At 42.4% G+C, this 21,911-nt stretch overlaps 1 protein-coding gene across 1 annotated transcript; it reads right to left on the bottom strand.

Annotated features, from left to right (window-relative positions):
• Positions 1-790: 790 nt before the first annotated feature.
• LOC117256831 (ATP-dependent RNA helicase DDX19B) lies at positions 791-7,391 on the bottom strand. The gene is made up of 12 exons (XM_033626536.2): positions 7,186-7,391; positions 6,686-6,725; positions 6,499-6,585; positions 6,224-6,359; positions 5,288-5,380; positions 4,945-5,047; positions 4,644-4,758; positions 4,293-4,470; positions 3,839-4,076; positions 3,275-3,437; positions 2,666-2,857; positions 791-1,969 (listed from the first exon to the last, which is right to left on the bottom strand). Exons 1-12 carry the CDS (start codon positions 7,240-7,242, stop codon positions 1,908-1,910), a joined length of 1,464 nt encoding a protein of 487 aa, XP_033482427.1. The 5' UTR covers positions 7,243-7,391; the 3' UTR covers positions 791-1,907.
• Between the last annotated feature and the right edge of the window lie 14,520 nt (positions 7,392-21,911).

Here is a 21,911-nt window from a genome sequence, read left to right as displayed (position 1 = left end):
AGAGTGTTAAGTTCTATTGCCAAAACTGCTTTGTGTGTCCATGGCTCTCGTACAGTGGTATTACAATATGGATCAACAAAGTGCACACACACTCTCACTGATAATGTATACATCCAAATGTCCAAATAAACTGCATACATTGGTTCTTTACCCGAAAGTCTTCACGGAGCATTCTCGTGGATTTTCAGCGCACTCTCACTTGCTTCTAGTTTGGCTAAATTGTCCGTAAACAGTCCATTAAAACCGGACCACCACCAGCAGTCTTCTCGGTGCCGGTGAGAGCCAGATGAGGTTTGTACAAGGTTCAGACTGACCAATCACTGCCCTTAATGTTCCAGCGCATTGATCAAATACACCAGACATCGCACTGTTTCTATAATTTCCTACAGTCATCCACTGATGAAAGGTTAACTGGTTTAGGCTCACCGTATTCGAAGTGCTGTGTCTGTCAAAATTGAACCTCATGAGGAATGTTTTTTTTTTTGCACTTCTTAGAAGCGACAAACTGTCAATAATTCAGTCACACTATTTATTTACCCTAAAAATTGTTTATATATGTACACAAGTACATGTTTTCTATCCATGCGACCATGTTGGAGCAACACAGTGAATCTGATTGGCATAGGTCCTCAAGTCAATTCAGCATTTGGTTTCAAGATAATTCACACATCCTAAAGACGCTCATAATTCAATATATAATCAAAATTTCAAGTGTTAGCCAGAATATTAAGCCCAATGTCTTAGAAACAAAATATGTATATAGTATAATGCACTTGAGGAAGGCATTGCGTTTAGTTTTTTTTTTTTTTTTTTTTTTAAACTCACAATCCTTAACAACAGCACAGTCTAAGTCAAGAATGTAGCTGAGCTTAAGTCAAACTGGAGACCCTGATTGAAAAGATTGTGTGGGACAGTGAGACACAAAGGGAAACTGATCACATAATGGCCACATTTGAATTGAAATGAGGTTTTACGAGACAAATGAAGGAAAAAGAAGACTAATGATTAATGCTCGACAGTGGCGCCAAGCCTGTCCTGATAACAGCCATATGGTTTTTAAAATGATATAAATAACATGCGAGTGAGATGTGTGGTTGGCTGATGATGGATTACTGGCGAAACAGAAATATCTAAATGTCCATGACTTGGAGTTAGTAGTGTATTATCATTCTAGGCAGCCTTTTTTGGCATTTGACTACACACCCTGATGCTAAAGCTGAGGTTAATTCAGGATTAATTTGTCACGTGAATACAGGTTGATAGTATTTGAGAATAGCTATCACAGGTTGATAAGTTTGCATAGACCCTTGAAACCCAACCATCACCATCTCAATAACAATCTTAATGATTTAAACTACCACTCAGAGCAGCATACCCAACTTCACCCTTTGTACTGAGGTTTAGTCGTCACAATAAATGCTGTAATAGTCTACATGATACAGGTACATTCGATTATACTTTGTTCCTTTTAAAATTAAAAACTTTGTGGCACATAAAATGGTTATTTTTCCATTAGGATTTTTTGTGAGTTTCTTTACAGAATAGCTTGTATCATGCCACCACTACAGGCAACACCAAAAAGTGTTTTTCACTCCAAGTGTGTTCAGTAACAGAGTCGACTACGGCTGCTTTTACAGCACCACGATACACAGCGATAAACTCATAGACTTTATTCAAAGGAGTACAAAGAGTGAAATGGGGTATGTACCAGAGACTTACAAAACACTCGTCTGAGAGGAGACATATCCACGTGTAAACATATGTTGTGTTTGTGGTTGTTTTCTCTTTTCTCCGACGGCTAAAAAAATAAAAGCATAAAACACTGTAGGAGCGTACAGTCCTTGGAGAGAGCCAAGAGGGGAGGGGGAGTCGGGCCGGCATCCTTCATGCGATAAACACCGTCCTCTTTAGCTGGCGATTTTCTCGATTTCATCCAGATCATCTGTGTCTAGTTTTTCAATTTTCTTGCCTGCAGAGAGAGAAACCATAGAAAATGGTGGGATTCATTTTAAGGGTTGATATATGGCTGATTACTGAAAGCAACCAATGTCCTGACTGGAGTTTGTTTTTTTAAGCAACTGTTAAAAGCAATACTTCATTCCCCATGTGACCACTTATATATTGATTACTTAATCTTTTTGAAGTTGAATTCAAGAAGATAACTTTATTTTTCTCACATGCCTACAGGGCCCATGTTTAACAAAGGCGAAATGACATCAAACCATCTGTTTAAAGAATCTCACACAACTCATAAAGTATTATCAAAGCTCTCTTCAAAGCCAGGCTCAATTGGCTTAAACAGTAATTTCACCTTGCTGAACACGGGAGCTGCTCGTCTACCGCTGCCTCAATTCTTAATTTTTGAATTTTTCAGTCACCATGGAGGCACAAGAGAAATTTTTTTTTTCTTTTTACGCAATCAACATAGCGTGGGTTGAGTAACTGATATACAAATGGTAATTTGGGACAAAGTATTCCTTTGAGCATAAGCACACACCACCAAAAACAGAATGAATATACTAATCAACGTGATCCCACTGTTTGTGCGCATAAGAAAGTGTTTGTAACAGCTGCTGAACAAGATCGGAGGACCTCTGGTGAGTGAGTAACCAGATAGGACGAGGAGGATGTAATACTGGCTGTCGGTCACAGTCAGATGACTTACTGAAGTGCTCCTGGATCCTGTTGAGGATGTTCATGCTCATCTTGCTGTCCACCATGTTGATAGCCAGTCCCCTTTTGCCAAATCGACCTGTGCGTCCGATTCTGTGCAGGTATGTCTCGTTGTCTGGGTTACCGTCCTTGTCTACTGGCAAGTCAAAGTTGATCACCACAGAGACCTGCTCGACGTCGATACCTGAATGTAAGAGAAGTGGAGAAAAGGTAAAATATCACAACAACGAAAAACAATGTACATGGCCAATACTGTAATATTTGTATTTTACTTTTGTGCATCTAACAATGCATATTTTATTCCACTACAAAAGGTTTTTAATTTCATTTTTCTTATATTTTTCAAGGAAATTTAGCTCCCGTTAAAATGGATCACAACAGTGCAGTGTGTAAGAATTTAAATAGTTTTGTTGTGGTTCTGTACTCCACCATATTAAATTTGAAATGAAAAGATTAATTTAAAGGGTGTTTTTACCCATATCCAACAAACCAGGTTGAAGTAATAGTATTTATTATGGAGAAAATGGGCTTTTCAGTGTATGCAACAGCTTAATAGAAAGTCTTGTTGATTCTGCCCATTGTGATGACACTTGGTCCTTACCTCGAGCACAAACATTTGTGGTGACCAGGACCTTCTCCTTGCCGTCTCTGAAGCGGTCAATGACGGCAGCCCTCTGCTCCACCTGCATCTCTCCACTGAGCAGTGCCACCTGGTGGCCCTCTCTGGACAGCTCCCCTGCCAGCCAGCCTGCAGTCTTTCTTGTCTGAATCACACATAGCAAAGTGCTCTCATTACTTCATCTGCAAGCTAGTTGTACAAAGCACCTAATGTGAAAACGCAACTTGGCAAGACTGGGTGATTTACAGGAAGATTCACGGCATGATCAAAGCCCTGCGAGTCAAGTGTTGGTAAAATAAACAAACTAATCCAGTAAATCAGCTAGTGCTGCCAAGTTATTTTTCTGACATATGGACACACAGAGAAAAAGCTTTATGACAACTGCAGCAGCAGGTTTGCTGACAGGATCGCAGAAGAGGAACTTAGGAAATCTGTATTTCTTTATTCATATAAAAAAAAACCTGGATTCCATGTGAGGATCATCGTTTTTACTACACATAATGTATGACAATATAAATTGAATGAGTGTGAAGTGAATTAACTCACATGGCAGAAGATCATGGCCTGGGCGATGGTGATGGCTCCGTAGATGTTACAGAGGGCTTGGAACTTCTCCTCCCTGCTGTTGCACAACACATAGTACTGTTTGATGGTATCTAGCGTCTCCTCCTCTCTCTTCAGCTTGATGATGTTGGGGTCAGGCACGATACGCTGGGCAAAGTTCCACACTGATTCTTCAAACGTGGCTGAGAACAGCAGCATCTGGCAGTTTTTAGGCAACATCCTGTGTGACAGAGAAAAGAGGAGTGAAAGGTTGGTAGATGAAGGTCAAAAGAGATTATAGAAACTCGGCTTGAAAAAACCCAATTTACAAGATAACTGATGCATAATTTAAGTGAACTTCATTAAGAACATGATACAAATACTCAAGATTTATTCATTTTAGTTTTAGACACAAGCACTTCTTCTGTTGGTGTGTGCTAACACTGTTTATTCTGACCTCTGGATGCGGATGCTCTGGTCCTGATGACCCTGTGTGGCGATCATGACATCGGCCTCGTCCAGCACAAACACCTTTATCTTCTTGGGGTCTATGAACTTGAACTTTCCACACCAGTCCAGCATGGTACCAGGTGTGCCAATAACTATCTGTTCCTGCAGCTTCATGCCCCGCTGCACTGAAACATTTACAAGAAACGAGCTCTCATCAACACACAGGAGCCATCTCTCAGCCACATTTATGCTTTCATCAATAGGAACTACTTAAATAATGGACAGAGTGTAATTTGAAAATATTTTCATGATCTGTTGTAGTGTAGATGTAGTATTGTCGAGAGCAGAGAAGCCTTACATTTATTTCCTCTGATGGCGTAGACTAACTTGACCTCAGGATAGTGTTTGCCCATCTGCTCGATTACCTTGCCAGTCTGAAGTGCCAGTTCATACGTGGGTGACACACACAGGCACTGATGGAGAGGATTGAAATGGGAAAAGGGGATTTAGGAAGCCATAAAAGCTTTCAACATTCAGTTCAAGTTATCAAGGGTAACAATGTGAAAGACGGGTAGGATGAGGTCCTTGGATACTCTGAACAGCATGTCACACATACCAATTGGAGATCTTCTAAAACAGTGAGAGAAGCAAAAACCAACCTGGGGATATCTGTTGTTGGGATCTACATGACTGAGCATGGCCAGGACAAAGGCAGCTGTTTTCCCTGTTCCTGACTGCGACTGGGCAATCAAATTCTGTGGACTGGAAGCAACAAAGAATTAGATCGCAGGCAAAGGTGGCACATTAGTTACTGGTTCCCTTTATTAGTACCTGGTGCCATGGGCTATTATTTTAATCTTACATTTTTAAGTTATTTAAAAGAGGTGTGATTAAGTTAATGTCAAAGTTGTATAGAAACTAGGGTGAAAGATTTCAGTGAGCCTTTGACACATAATGCTTTGCTAGAAGATAACATTTATGTGCAGTGCAAAATATACTCACGGTTCAGCCAGCATCATAGGTAAGGCAGTCTCCTGGATTTTGGATGGCCGGTTGAAACCCATGCCGTACACGCCCTGAAGCAGCTGTGGTTTGCTGCATGCAGGAGAAAATAGTCAAATGTCACAACTCTGGGAAAGACAGATCTTTTCTAAGGCATCTCATTGCTTTGTTTGTGTATACACATTTCAGTGCAGGTATGCTCACGTCTTAAAGGGGAACACCACCTAAGTGAAGAATTCCAATGTACTATTTCAGTGGCCTAGGAAAACTCAATCAATGATGGCGAACACAAGCTACTCTTTCTCAAAGCCAGAAACCAAAGAAGTAAGTCTTAAACTTGTGATGTTACAGGGTACAAAGTCTGAAGCTGCTCCACAGACAATGGAGTCAAATTTTGTGGATCCACAGAGTTTTATTTTCTTTCTTATAACCAGATTAGCTTTACTGCAATGCAGTGTTCTTTGTTGTGAAACAGAAAATATACCCATATACTCAGAACAATCCCCTGACTGCTCTCAGTGTCATCCATTTTTCTCAATTCATTGTCCACGGAGCAGCTCCAGACTTTATACCCTATGTCATGACATCACAAATCTGAGTTTCAGCACTCTAGTTTTTGGATTTGGAAAAAAGTTGCTCTTATCTACTAATGCTGTTCATTTCTGCTGATAGATATGGACTGCCTTTGACCATAGGAATAACATGAATTTTAAAAATGGGTGTAGTTCCCCTTTAAAAGATCTACCAGACAAACAGAAGACCTCTCCTGGAGCAGGTATGGATTATGCTCTGAAGGGAACATTTTGGCTCCTCAACCTAATTTCTGATGACATGCATGTGTCATTGATACTTGATACTGATCAATAATTAATATCTGTTTCCAAAAATATTGTAGGACAACAAGAGAAATAAATGGCCCATGACAGATGCACTTACAGCCGCAACTCCTCAAAAGACTTGACAGAGTAGAGCGGAGAGTTGGGATCCTTCTGAAGGACTTCTACTTGATTCGTGTTATTGACCAGATTATTCCGGATCAGCTTGTTCAATAACGACTGCGCCGCTTTGTCCTCTGGAAAAACAGGTTGTGTTGCAGATGAATGTTAGAGCTCAAGACACAATCATGCATATCAATGAAAGGCAATAAAGTATCAGCCAGCCTCGGCAGAGAATGAATATTTTTTGTAGCATGTTACTGAAAAACTGCCCACCTTTGTCATCGTCATCTGTGCCCTTTTCTCCCTCAGCTTCTGACTTTGCAGCTGCGCTGCTGGACTCTGTTGCATTGGCAGCCGTGCCTGAAATTATAAAAATGACACTTAGCCTGTATTTGCATTAAAAAAACATTTTTGGGATTACTGTTTTACTGACTACTGAATCTTGCTCGCGCATATTTACCATTTTCCTCAGGTTTGTCTTTGATTTGTAGACTACCGATCTGCAAGGAAAAACATAATAAAGTGAAACAGAGTTGTTTAACAGAATAATGCTTGCCATTGTGAGTCAAGACGAGCCCCAGTTTGTGCTTCTCGTGATAACACAAGCTGAGGCTAAATCCCGACCGATTCTTCATCAATAGAGCTATTTTAAAACCTCTTGCATCATTGCTAACCGGCTAACTGCTAAAGCTAGTAACTCATTGAGCACGCAGCTAGTTAAGTTAGCTCTCACGACAAACCACGGCAACCCGGTAGTTTCATTTTAAAGTTAATAACAACGTTACAAAGGCAGACTGTCAGCGGAGGCCAATTTATCCACAGCGCTGTCAATAAAGACTGTCTATTGTAATGAATAAGGCTAAGCAGTTAAGTTTCGTTTACACTGAACCAGTACAGGCCAAAGCATCCTCTGAACATGCTAACAACACGTTAGCTCGTGTTGCGTAAGTTGAGGTTTACCGATTCCGCCGCGGCTTCTTGCTCGTCCACCGCCTGTGCCCAGGAGTCCGTAGCCATTGTGGGTCAGTTTCTTCTTTTGTTATTTCACTTGGAATAACTCAACTGGGTGAACAAGCTCACAGAGAGGAGTCAGCAATGTGAAAGTAACTATTTTCCACAATGGCGTGCCGACACCGATTCTGGGCACCTGTGTACTTGCTCACACGTCCGGGTGGAACGGTAGTGCCACACGATGATAGTTCCCAGCTTATTGAAAGTTCCCATCCGACTAACAAAAAGCAGCGAGTATGACTGACACTTAATGCAAGCTTTGAGCAAATAACGCTAATTAAATTAATTAAAAACTTAGTTTAAACTTTTTTGTTACGATTTAAGAGACTGGGAGCTGAATCTTAAGAAACACTTCTCTACAGAGCCTGTAGGTGGCGCCAAAACGCTCTGCACAGACTCACCCTCCCTGAATACTGTATATTATGTATTGTTTGTATGTAGCAAACATGGGTAACTTATTTAAATATTTATTATTATTATTATTATTATTATTATTATTTACATTTACATTTACATTTACAACAAAATAGGGCAGACAATGAATGGAGAAGCACACATAAAACGGATGAACCTAAAAAGGGCAACAGACATAACATAAAAAAACAACAGACAAAGCAAAGGCAGATGTTAAGGGGTCACTTCAAACAGTTCTAAGTCATTACAGTAATGATATTCAGAAGTTTTTTTCCCTTTCTCTTTTATATGCTTCAGTGACTTGTACTACAAAACTAGGTCTCTCTTAAAAACCACTAACAAAAGTTGTGTCTCCATGCATCTGCATTTGTGAATGAAAGAATTTTCCAGAATAAGTAGGGTGCTTAATAAAAGTTCTAATTTTGTACCCTCCCTTAGAATTCTGAATGTGATGTGAAAATATGGGTAACTTCCCCAGGGTCTCAGGCTCATAGGGGCCCAAAGACCCTTGATCAGGGGTGTCCAAACCTTTTTGAATAGGGGCTAGATTCAATAATGTGAGAATACCTGGTGGCCAGCTGCTATTTGCATCATATGGGTTACCAAAAATATCCATCCAAATGAGACAAGGCATCTGTTTCATCTTTCAGTGAAAAAGTCTTCAACTTTCCACCCACCTGAAAGCGGCCCTCGTTGTCGACTTTACGCGGCTTTGCTGTGGTCACGTCTGCTATCTAGCAGGAAATATCTGCTGTGAGATAACTGTTGGTTTGCTTGTTTACCACCTGTTTATGAAAACACATTTGCTCTTTTTACACAGAGATCGTGCTACGGCCAATACGAAGTCCCTTCTTTTTGCTGCCTTTGCATTTTTATACATAGAACCAAACACTGGTGGCATCATGCCCCTCTACTGTATGATCTTAGACAGCATCTCAGCATCATGGAAGCAAAACAGGCGTGACATGTAACACAACATTGTTAGCCTCTAGTGTGTCGTATGACATATGCATCCTCAGTGTAACAATGGCATTAACATGGCAATAATAATAGTCATTTAGTCCCTTTTATAGGGGGCTGATCTTGTCCTCCGCTCAGTGGGTAAGGAGCTTGTCTTGTCTTGAAGAGGGGCCCTGTTTCAAAATCTAGTCAAACTACCAGTAATATTTTAGTTGATATCATTCTTACAATGGGCATTCTCCTAAATAAATGTAATCAAGACCTGAATAAGAGCCCCACAGCTCATTTTAGCTCCAGGGCCCCCTAGAGGTTAATCCAACCCTGAGGACAAGACAGAAACTCAAAAGAACTGATCCCTCAGCTGTCAGATGAGCTGAAATGAAATGAATGGAGCTCTCTGAATTAGTGTTTGATTTATTTTCAGTTTGTCATTATATCCAACATTGTGCTGTTTAAATGACAAAGGTCTGTTGTATTGCTGGTTTGGTTACTCCTCCATTTTTCTGAGAGACATGTTGAACAAGTAGTGGTGAGTGTCTCTCTTTTGGCAATGACACATACTTCTCAGATAGCGCGAATTCAACCCTTCATCCAGGTCTGTATGTGACTGGTGCCTGTAAACCAGCTGTAAAATCACATAGCAGCCTTCATGCATCATTGCACAAATCACTTAAGTCAATGCATATTTGTGTTTAGGAAGCTTGGTATTGATGACATACATGTAATACAGGGAACACAAATAAATATTTGTATACTCTTTGTTGTGGATTGCTATTATGAAAAATTGACTTTCCCTTCAAATGTTTACATCCAATTGGTTCCTTTACTGTAAAATCTAAAAACACCATTCAGCCAAGCAACTCATTGAGGAAAACAGAAAACCGACCTCCTGCCTGTAAAAAAAAAAAAAAAGGTTTCATCATCTCCTCCTTACTCCGAGATAAGCATGCATTAATTTCTTCTCAAAGCCTTCACTGATTACTGCAAACCTTCTGGGGTCAAATTAGTTCAGCATTTTTTTCACAAAAGAATTGTTGTTGTAAATGACTGCATCATTGGCGGCCTTATTAAAATAACGAGGGGGGAAACCCAAATATCAAGACCACTGCATTAAGAAACTCAGACACATGAATGAACTCCTGTGATGCAACTGGTGTATCATCATCAGTAAACAGTAACAACCAGTGCTGAGTGAGAGAGGCTGCATCCCGTGAGGAGAAACTCCCACTGAAATTGTAAATCATTGCAGTTTTTGAGCTGTGTGCATATTTTTGACCACTCCAACTTTTGGGTGAAACAACAAATCAGCTCAGAATTATTTAACCATATAGGCTAGAAGTTTTATAGACACGAGTCACTGAACAAGGTTTTCCACAAACATACTGAAGCAAAAATGAGCCACTCAATAAATCTGATGGTTTCTGAGGACCCCAGGATATTTGTAAAGGACTTGACACTGAGTACCAGTCATCCTTTGATTTTGCATCGGCTAGCCTACTTTTCTATAGATAAGGCAAGTGGGATTAATCAGGACACTGTTACTTTGTGGGGACATTAATACGTTTACACAGTCACACTGTGGGGGCTTGTTTGTCTTGTGGGGACAAAATACAAGTTCCCACAATGTTGGGTTCAAGGATAAGGTTTGGGTTATTTTGAAATTAGGGCAGGGTTAGGGTTATTCAGAATATACTTTCTTGTCAAGAGTTTGATAAGATTGACACACTCTTGTGTCTGTACTGTAAATATGAAGCACAAAGATGTGTACTTTTATGAGAGGTTATGTGGAACAAGGCCTATTTCTTAGCATGGCACACTTGTTGTTATTACACTTGGGGTTTGGATGGATTAAACTAACTTTACACTTACTTATTTTATGACCAAAACCAGCTAGTTCCCCCTTTCTCCAGTGTTTATGCTAAGCTAACCTGCTGTTGACTGTAGCTTCATATTTACAGCACAGACATGAGAGTGGTATCTATCACCTCTTTTAACTTTGGGCAACAAAATGAATTAGCCTACTTCCCAAAATGTCAAACTATTTCCTTACCTGTGCAGTACAGAATTGAGAGTTCTACTCTTGCTTTTTAATTCAGTAAAGCACTACAGCATATCATCGCACTTTGGAGCTTCAGTGGAAGCCAGGCTATTAACCAGAGCTGGCCTCCGCTAAGGACCATGCAGGAGCACTCCGGGTCACCTCTGGAGCTAGACCGCTGTGGCTGGCTGCTCCTTAAATGAATGCAGAATTGATTTCACACATTTCCCCTGTTCCACTGGGATAGATAGATAGATGATGACAGTGGCTTTGGATTGTGCTGAAGGAGATTACATTGATCGCTGTTCCGCTGTCATCCAACGGTCAACGCCGCTCGCTCTGTGTGTGTGTCAGCCTGAGTTTATCTCCACGTACAATATGTGTGTGCATACAGTAGTTGTGTCAGCGTGTGAGAGAAGATATAGGGAGTCTCTTAGATCGTCAGTTTGGAGACAAATTTGTCAAAGGCTTGAAAGAGCGGAGTTTATTGTTGCCTCCAATCAGCTGCCTTGCCGGAGGTATCCATGGCAACTGAAAGAGTAAAAGTAAGGCTTGAGGTCTCCAGAGAATTTGGAAGAGACAGAGAGAAGGACTTTGTATTACCACATAAGGACTCATTTCAAGCGCTGAATATGACAGAAAGGATATCAAAGCCGAGTGGTCGCAGTAGAGATTGGTTTTCAGTGTGAACAATCTGGAGAAAGGTAAACACTCAGCCCACGAATGCATAATGTAAGATCGCTCAAACACTACTCCATGCTCATAAGTATACAGTAGGTCACAGTTTATGTAGGCAGTGTATACACTCTGGTATACTTTCCACAAATGCATACAGTAACACTTCAGCAGGGTGCTAACACAAGAGCTCCAACTTGATGATCTGCCTCCAGGTAAAAATAAAAGATTATACAATAGAAAATAGAAATATGGTTAGATAAGAATGTGGACATAATAGGAGGACAGTATTTTCTTAGTAGACACAACTGTCCACACGAGAAATTTCAACCTTTGAGTCCCTTTTTGTCATTTTTTAAATCCAAAAAGGATAGTTTGTTGTTCCCATCTGAATTTATCACCACCTAAAAAGTGGACACTATATTGGTTATGATTGCTTCTTTAATTTTATTTTGTATTCTTTTTGTTGGGAGACTCTTAACTAATTAAAAGAATTTTAATCATGTAAAAATGTGTTTAATAGGTAGTTCCTTTATTGTATGTTTGTTCTGTGGTTTGTGTAACACATGCTTACTTTATTTCTTTATTTTCTTTTGGAACATGTATGTGACAGTATGTAGCAATGATTTATTTAGTCTTTGTTTCTATCGGTATTACCATGTGTCATGTTATCCCATGCGGGTGGTCCATTTCGGTGGTATGACACGAAAATGAAAAATTGATTGAGTGGTTTATTCAATCATTCATACACCACTTCAAGGCGGTTTTGATCTGTGAAAGGGTGAATGAGCGGTTCATCAGTGACCATGTGGCCTTCAGTTTAGCGGGACATGTAAAAGTGTGGGACAGTCATTTAATTATCAGCTGACTTCTATTCTGAAAGCCCTGCAAAATACAGTGACAAGTTGGAAATAAATGAAACATTATTAAACGTTACACTATGTGACAGCCGACTGTGCCACATGGTTTTAGATTAGATTAAAGGTTAGATTTAACAATCTGTACATATCCAGCAGATGTTTGTGTTTCTGGCAAACTATCACAACTGCTGAAAAAAACAATCTAATTCTTCTGTAGCTAAATGTTCAAAAGCAAGTTGCTAACTTTGTGCATCTGCTGTTTGGTGCTGGGCAGTCCGTGTACAGTGGATTCATTGAGGGTTTTTTGCTCAAACAGTCTGCTGCAACTGGACACAGGACTGATGACAGCAGTGAGAGTGAACCAGACACTAACAGCTGATGGCCATAAAACCAAAACAAAAAAACAGAAAGATGCTTAAATGGAGCTGCGGGGAGCTGAGTTTGGGGATTTTTCTTTGGGTTTGTCACGATGAGTGACAACTTTTACATTACATTTAAACTATTGTTCCTACAGCTGGATTGATTAGTGCAATGTAAAGTTCCCATTAAATCAAAATTGATGTTTGGGTTGTTTTTTTTCACATATGTCTTGCACTGATTATCACCTATACCCCAATATCTGGCCCAACAAAGACAAAAAAAGTTCTGCACAAACTCATCTTGCACTTGGAGTATAATAATTTTGTGTTCAATGAAACAATTTACCTATCAATGGGATGCATGCTCCATCGTAACACCGATATCAGCACTAGTGGCTGCCATAAGCCCCAATCAATTTCTGTGACTAATCTTTCTCTAGCGTCATGTTTTTACAGGAAAAACTAAAATATGTGAAATCAAATAGCACTCTGCTAGCCCTTTCATGGGAACTTTAATATGCATGGTGCAGGTGTTACTCAGATAAACTACAGCTGAGGGAGGACACAAGGATGATAGAGTAGTAACCACGACATTAGAAACATGTTGCTTTAGATATTGTGTGATGGATAACATATGACATTGAATTGTTGTAGTCAAACAAGATACATGTCTCTTTCCATACTGTGGTGGGATCATAGACTGTATAATAAAGTTAGATGACATGACAGCTCCCCAAAAGTGAAGCCAAAACATCTCCATCGCCCCCTGGTGGCTGGCTGCAGTACAGGTCATAAACACCACCTCCTCCATGTTAGCGGAAGGGGCCGAACTGAAAGATCAAAATCAAAGTGCATGTCAAATTAATTTTTCCCAAAGATGGGTTCTGCCAGTTTACACAGTTTTTATATGTTCAAGTGTTCATTTTTTCTGGTTTTAATTAGTTATTTGATGCTATTAAAAGGAGTTTGATGTCTTAATTAACAGCAAGTCGGTGTGCTTGCAATCAGTGGTGTTGCTCAAGCTTGGTCGGACAGACATACAGTACAGGCCAAAAGTTTGGACACACCTTCTCATTCAATGCGTTTTCTTTATTTTCATGACTATTTACATTGTAGATTCTCACTGAAGGCATCAAAACTATGAATGAATACATGTGGAGTTATGTACTTAACAAAAAAAGGTGAAATAACTGAAAACATGTTTTATATTCTAGTTTCTTCAAAATAGCCACCCTTTGCTCTGATTACTGCTTTGCACACTCTTGGCATTCTCTCCATGAGCTTCAAGAGGTAGTCACCTGAAATGGTTTCCACTTCACAGGTGTGCCTTATCAGGGTTAATTAGTGGAATTTCTTGCTTTATCAATGGGGTTGGGACCATCAGTTGTGTTGTGCAGAAGTCAGGTTAATACACAGCCGACAGCCCTATTGGACAACTGTTAAAATTCATATTATGGCAAGAACCAATCAGCTAACTAAAGAAAAATCAGTGGCCATCATTACTTTAAGAAATGAAGGTCAGTCAGTCCGGAAAATTGCAAAAACTTTAAATGTGTCCCCAAGTGGAGTCGCAAAAACCATCAAGCGCTACAACGAAACTGGCACACATGAGGACCGACCCAGGAAAGGAAGACCAAGAGTCACCTCTGCTTCTGAGGATAAGTTCATCCGAGTCACCAGCCTCAGAAATCGCAAGCTAACAGCAGCTCAGATCAGAGACCAGATGAATGCCACACAGAGTTCTAGCAGCAGACCCATCTCTAGAACAACTGTTAAGAGGAGACTGCGCCAATCAGGCCTTCATGGTCAAATAGCTGCTAGGAAACCACTGCTAAGGAGAGGCAACAAGCAGAAGAGATTTGTTTGTGTCAAGAAACACAAGGAATGGACATTAGACCAGTGGAAATCTGTGCTTTGGTCTGATGAGTCCAAATTTGAGATCTTTGGTTCCAACCGCCGTGTCTTTGTGAGACGCAGAAAAGGTGAACGGATGGATTCCACATGCCTGGTTCCCACTGTGAAGCATGGAGGAGGAGGTGTGATGGTGTGGGGGTGTTTTGCTGGTGACACTGTTGGGGATTTATTCAAAATTGAAGGCACACTGAACCAGCATGGCTACCACAGCATCCTGCAGCGACATGCCATCCCATCCGGTTTGCGTTTAGTTGGACGATCATTTATTTTTCAACAGGACAATGACCCCAAACACACCTCCAGGCTGTGTAAGGGCTATTTGACCAAGAAGGAGAGTGATGGAGTGCTGCGGCAGATGACCTGGCCTCCACAGTCACCGGACCTGAACCCAATCGAGATGGTTTGGGGTGAGCTGGACCGCAGAGTGAAGGCAAAGGGGCCAACAAGTGCTAAACACCTCTGAGAACTCCTTCAAGACTGTTGGAAAACCATTTCAGGTGACTACCTCTTGAAGCTCATGGAGAGAATGCCAAGAGTGTGCAAAGCAGTAATCAGAGCAAAGGGTGGCTATTTTGAAGAAACTAGAATATAAAACATGTTTTCAGTTATTTCACCTTTTTTTGTTAAGTACATAACTCCACATGTGTTCATTCATAGTTTTGATGCCTTCAGTGAGAATCTACAATGTAAATAGTCATGAAAATAAAGAAAACGCATTGAATGAGAAGGTGTGTCCAAACTTTTGGCCTGTACTGTATGGGTGGGAACTCAAAACTGCAGAGTTCACTACTCTTTACTGTGGCTCCAAATTACGTCACCAGTGCAGCATGGCAGCGGTCGTAACTAGAATGTTTTGGCTTCATTTTTGTACATCTTTATATGCAGTCTGTGAGTGGGATTGACAATACACTTTATAGTTGCAATGAATGGACAACCAAACCTGAGCTTGTCGGCACCTGAACTTTACACCTATATTTTATTGTTGAACATCGTTAGAGCAGTAACAATTAGCTGCTAATCAATAATTCGTCTTAGTCTTTTTCTTAAGATGGGGTGCCAAACTTTCCTTGGGTCCAGCTTCTTAAATATGAGGATTTAATACTTTTCTTTCTCATATATGATTGTTAACTGGGTTGGACAAAACAAGTCAACAAGACATAGGATTCCCATTGATTGCAACTGAGAGGCCCAGCCTAAACCATAAAAAACAGCCCCGAATCAAAAGTACACAGAGGTATGGGGACATGGACATGTAGTGTGAATAAATGTCACCTAAGGAGGGGCACCTACTTGTCATAGGTCTTTTCTTTCTAGCACTTGACTGTCTGAATAATGATACAGAAAGGTCTGACAGTCACACAAATGTCACTATCTCTAACTCATACATGCATCCTAATTAATTTGGCTACCAACATGGATCCATTATTAGTGCTGGCTGTGATGCTACTGTGTAGTGACGGCAACACTGCATGTAAAACTATGCAGCAGTTGGAGTCTGTCTCGTCTGTCTTGTTCTCTCTGTCTTTAACATGGCAGCATTCAGGTCCTTGGTTGTCCACTGCCAGCTAATTAATCAGAATCAAAGGGAGACAAATCCCGCAAACACAGACGAGCTGCATGCACGGGTCCATAGGTGAGAGAGAGACAAGCAGAGGGGGAGAGAGGGAGATTAAGGGCGGATTCTCCCCAGACCTCCTATCCCTACTTTCTTCTGGTAGAAGTCATTAAGATTCATACCCCTGATCCTTCACTCTGTGCCGGCTCCTCACTGCTTGCTCCATGCATCTCTAGCAAGAAAAAAAAAAAAAAAAACAGAACCTGCACGCCCACGCCAGAATTAAAATGGTGATGCAGCACTTGTTTTCTGTCAACAAGAGAGAGCATGCAGAGAAAGAGAAAGTGAGATAGCACGAGAGATGGTAACAGAGAGAGAGAGAGGGAGAGGGGCTGACAGCTGGTTGGTATTCCTGAGGCTTAGCCAGAGAGGCTGATGGTGCAGAGTGGACATCACCAAGGAATTTCAATGTGGATGGAACGGCTTGCTGTTGTCAGAGTCAGAGCTCCAGCCTTTATATTACAGACCTGACTGTTTTACAAACAACCATGTGTTTAATAAAGCAAAATCTGTTTATGCATAGGTTCAGATTTGAACACTCTGCTTGCATTAACATGGTCTAACAGGAAATGTTGTTCCTGCTGACTCTTTTTAGAGGATCATCAATATTACTTTTGTTGCCAATGACACACTGATAATACATATTTAATTATGCTCTTCATAAACAGCGTCTTTTTCTGTTTATTATATGTTTTATGAGACATTCAGTTTTAACCCTTTAACAAGTCGTAGTCTTAATTTAAATTCTACTTAAAGTTCTTACTTTTTAAAATTATAGTGGAGAATCCAAAATTTCCAAAGATACAGAATATGTCAGACAGAATTTGTGGGGAAAAGCACAAAACACACAAATGCACACATTTTTCCATTTGATGGGGAGGTGCAGCCATAAAAATAATGTAGCCCTGGATTTTATTATCATATGGCTTCACTGATGTGCTGGAAAAACATGATGTACAGTTCACGATACCGTCAGACAGAGCTGATTTAGATGATTTAACAACCTTTAACAGGATGTGAAGAAGGGCTAAACCTCTGTGTTTTGGACTTCTGCATCCAGTATCTCAAAAATACAAAAACAAACAATGTGAGATGTTTTGAAAAATATTCCCTGGTTCAAGCTTTTCTAGTCTTAATGACCACTCAAAGCGCTTAAACACTGCATGTCACATTCACCCACTCACACAGACATTCACACACTGGTGGCCGAGGCTAATATACAAAGTGTCACCTGCTACTCAGTACCCATTCACTCGTTTTCAAACACCGATGGAATGGCCATCAGGAGCAATTTGGGGTTCAGTATCTTGCCCAAGGATACTTTGATGTACTGGCTGGAGGAGCCTTGGGTCAAACTGCCAATTTTCAGATTAGTGGATAACTCGCTCCAACTCTGAACCACAGCGGCACCATAGAAGAAGTGGACTGGGCCACCATGACATCACCCATTGGTGTGTGGGCTGCCATTTTAAAGCCTCGAGTTTGGCATTTAGTAGCATACTGGATGGGTTAGGATGGGTCAGACATACTCAGGACTTTCTCCTGGGAGACCGGACTTCAGAACTGTGGGAAACCAAATGAACTTTTACTTATTTTAAGGTACGTTGTCACTATGTCTCTTTGCCTAAACCTAACTTATGTAACATCACTTGCCTAAAGCTAACCTTCGTAATTTTACATTAATTTCTGGTACGCAACTTTTCATTGAGTATGTAACATGATGACACCCAACCCCATTTCTTTTCCTAAGCTCACCCTCTTAAGTTTACTTGCGTAAACCTAAAGATGCCCAACCATGTTTCTTTTCCTAAACCTTAAGATGGGGTGCCAAACTTTCCTTGGGTTTCTTTTCCTAAACCTAATGTGCTTAATGTAACTTTTAAACCTTACCTACAAAACTTTACGTTAACTACTTAACATTACGTTAAGTGCATAATGTGACAATGCCATTTTGGAGCACTAATTCGAAAGATATCATACAAACCATTGTATGAGGATACATTGCTTCACTTTTCAGACCTAGAAAAAGCCCCTTAGTCAGTGCTAGGAGAATGCTCAGCCATAAAAAGCATTAACGAATGAGACCACCATCTGCTTATATCGTAGGTCCTGGTTACACTTCTTTCCCTTCACAATGTCCAGCTGAAGGGCAAAAATGCTTCAACTACTGAGAACTTTATGTGGTGAAATTATTGGAAAAGTACTATACATTTTGATCTCTATTTCCTTGAGGGTTTATAACTGCTTTGCAGGTTTGGGCCCACCTGTTGGCCTTTGAGCGACTGTCAAATGGGTCATGTTAGCCCACTGTTATAAATGTTTACACAAAAGAAATTTGGCAGTGGTCTCGTCTCGTCTCGTCTCGTCTCGTCTCGTCTCGTCTCGTCTCGTCTTGTCTCGTCGTCCTCCGCTTATCCGGGTCCGGGTCGCGGGGACAGCAGCCTCAGCAAAGAAGCCCAGACAGTCCTCTCCCCAGCCACCTCCGTCAACTCTTCCGAGGGAACCCTGAGGCGTTCCCAGGCTAGCCGGGCGATGTAATCCCTCCAGCGTGTCCTGGGGCGGCCCCGAGGTCTCCTCCCGATTGGACGTGCCCGAAATACCTCCCAAGGGAGGCGTCCGGGAGGCACCCTTACCAGATGCCCGAACCACCTCAACTGGCTCCTCTCGATGTGGAGGAGCAGCGGCTCTACTCCGAGTCCCTCCCGGATGTCCGAGCTCCTCACCCTATCTCTAAGGCTGAGCCCAGTCACCCTGCGGAGGAAACTCATTTCGGCCGCTTGTACTCGTGATCTCGTTCTTTCAGTCACTACCCAGAGCTCATGACCATAGGTGAGGGTTGGAACGTAGATCGACCAGTAAATCGAGAGCTTCGCTTTCTGGCTAAGTTCCCTTTTCACCACAACGGACCGGTTAAGCGTCCGCATCACTGCTGACGCCGCCCCAATCCGCCTGTCAATCTCCCGCTCCATCCTACCCTCACTCGTGAACAAGATCCTGAGATACTTAAACTCCTCCACCTGAGGCAGGGCCTCCCCCCCGACCTGGAGTGGGCAATCCACCCTTTTCCGGCTGAGGACCATGGCCTCAGACTTGGAGGTGCTGATTCTCATCCCAGCCGCTTCACACTTGGCTGCGAACCGTCCCAGCGAGAGCTGGAGGTCACTGTTCGATGGAGCTAGGAGGACCACGTCATCCGCAAATAGCAGGGACGAGATCCTCCCGTCACCAAACCTGACACCCTCCACCCCTCGGCTGCGCCTAGAAATTCTGTCCATGAAAGTTATGAACAGAACTGGTGACAAAGGGCAGCCCTGGCGGAGTCCAACACTCACCAGGAACAGGTCCGACTTACTGCCAGCCACGCGAACCAGACTCGTGCTCCTTCGGTACAAGGACTGGATGGCCCTTAGCAAAGGGAGTTCCTTCACTACCTCGGCGACTTCTGCCCCCGAAATTGGACGACCCGCCCCCGAGACCCCCGGCTCTGTTTCCGCACTGGAATACGTGTTGGTGGGATTGAGGAGCTCCTCAAAGTATTCCTTCCACCGCCCGACAATGTCCCCAGTTGATGTCAGCAGCTCCCCGCCCCCACTGTAAACAGTGTGAGCAAGTTGCCGCATCCCCCCCCTGAGGCGCCGGACAGTTTGCCAGAACCTCTTTGGAGCCGATCGATAGTCTTGCTCCATGGCCTCACCGAACTCCTCCCACGCCTGAGTTTTTGCCTCCGCGACTGCCGCTGCTGCGCTCCACTTGGCCCGCCGGTACCCGTCAGCTGCTTCTGGAAACCCACAGACCAACCATGCCCTGTAGGCCTCCTTCTTCAGCCTGACGGCTACCCTCACCTCTGGTGTCCACCAGCGGGTTCGGGGGTTACCGCTGCAACTGGCCCCCGCGGCCTTGCAGCCACAACTCGCAACAGCTGCCTCGACAATGGCAGAGCGGAACAAGGCCCATTCGGACTCAATGTCCCCCTCCGCCCTCGGGATGCGGTCGAAGCTCTCCCGGAGGTGGGAGTTGAAGATCATCTTGACAGGTTCGTCCGCCAGGCATTCCCAGCAGACCCTCACTGCTCGTTTGGGCCTGCCAGGTCTGCGCGGTGTCCTCCCCTGCCACCTGATCCAATTCACCACCAGGTGGTGATCAGTTGACAGCTCTGCTCCTCTCTTCACCCGAGTGTCCAGAACATATGGCCGCAGGTCAAATGACACGACTACAAAGTCAATCATTGACCTGCAACCTAGGCTGTCCTGGTGTGTCAGTGGTCCATTTGGATAATTTATTAATGAGTTCCTCTAAACATTTCTAGCGAGAAAGATACTAAAGATCAGTTTATATAAGGTGTGGGAAAAGTAAGACGTAAGGATCAGTGTGTTGGGATTCACAGAGCCTCCAGGATTGAACACAATTTCAGTCCCAAGGTCGGCCAGGCAACCACAAGCATCTGGAACCAGATTCCCTCCTTTCTCCGGGGGAGACCCAGCTCTCACTAAACCCAACCAATTCACTCAACAAACAGCTGGATTATTATATAACATGAGGTGGGGGCTAAATAGCCCTGAGTCCTTTGAAAAACCTGCAAAAAGATTAAGCTAGACTTTTCATTCGCTCACGCAGTTTGGAGTTCAACAGTCATTGACGATCACACAGCCGTGTTCATTCATCTACCGCGTCCAAAGAGCTTCAAGGCTGTCAAGCACCGGCTCAACAATTTTCAATTCCTTAATAATTTATTGATGGCGGGCAGTCAAATTGCATATCAATAATGTAGAAGGGCTCAGTACAATGTTGATACAAAACACCCTTTCAGTTGGGCTCATTCATGCTCACAGACCTGCAGACATATGTACTATGTTTAGTCCCACGTGGTCCGGCGCTGGCACATTGCATGAATCCAATCTGCATCAGTGAGCTGTGTAATGTTAGTTGATGATGGAGGAGCTATAAATGCTTCTCATGTTTTCTTTTGTGATTCTGTCTTTGGACAATGTGTGCAGGGTAAAGGCCCCAGAGGTGAAAAATTAAGCTTTTTATAGGTGGGGTGGGAGAGAACAACATATACACAACAGAGACACTGATATGAAGAGTGAGGGAATATAGTGGTAAATTAACAATATATGCGATACATCCTTTAATACATCTCCCACATCATTTTATTTAATTTTCTACCTTTAAAACAACATTTCTGTGCAAACCTGTGGAGAGAAGTTTGCAACATTTAAGTAAAACACACACACGACCACCTCCGCTCTCGCTCGATTGGACAACCATATTGTGTATTTGGGCACAAGCCAATCACGCATGTAGGACAAATTAAGTGACCAATGGCGGATTTCCATCTAGGTCAGCATCTTTTATTCAGGAGGCACGCGTACACAGTTACATGCCATCCCGCCCCGGGGGCCCCGCGGAGACCCACTCTGCCACCGAGAGATGGCCCACCATTTTGTTCTGTTTTGAAAATGATCTCCATGCATGAGATTAGCTGGGGGGCCCACAAGCTTTTCCCTTTGTTGTGTATCCCAGTTTGGATATTTCCCGGCTGAATGTTTGTGAGTGTGTGTAGGGCGTGCATGCGTGCTGCCAGGCTTGCATTTGCGAGCATGCATATGCTTGTGTGTGTGTTTTTAATGGGCTTTTTTGCACGTTGCAGGGGCGAACACGATCTCGATGGAGACATCCGATGCCCATTCTGTGTATGAAACTGTAGTGCACTGCTGCTGAGCTTGAGAAGGATGCTTATAGCATCTCAATCTATCTGCAGTGTTTACAGCAATGCACAGTTTGCAATACAAACCCTACACATTTGTACATGCAGTAGATGCCTGTGAGTAAGGTAGGGT

This window comes from Epinephelus lanceolatus, chromosome 1 (genome assembly GCF_041903045.1).
Source record: "Epinephelus lanceolatus isolate andai-2023 chromosome 1, ASM4190304v1, whole genome shotgun sequence".
In the NCBI taxonomy this organism is placed as follows: Eukaryota; Metazoa; Chordata; class Actinopteri; order Perciformes; family Serranidae; genus Epinephelus; species Epinephelus lanceolatus.
Note: the sequence above shows the minus strand (reverse complement) of the source record. Positions and strands in the feature narration are given on the sequence as shown.

What these genes read in the sequence shown, in the direction of transcription:
- LOC117256831 (XM_033626536.2), bottom strand. Translation starts at nt 7,242, where the DNA reads ATGGCTACGGACTCCTGGGCACAGGCGGTGGACGAGCAAGAAGCCGCG. An exon ending in TCTTTTGAGGAGTTGCGGCT is followed by an intron (nt 5,381 to 6,223) that starts GTAAGTGCATCT and finishes TCCTGCATGCAG; the next exon opens with CAAACCACAGCTGCTTCAGG. An exon ending in CCTATGATGCTGGCTGAACC is followed by an intron (nt 5,048 to 5,287) that starts GTGAGTATATTT and finishes TGTTGCTTCCAG; the next exon opens with TCCACAGAATTTGATTGCCC.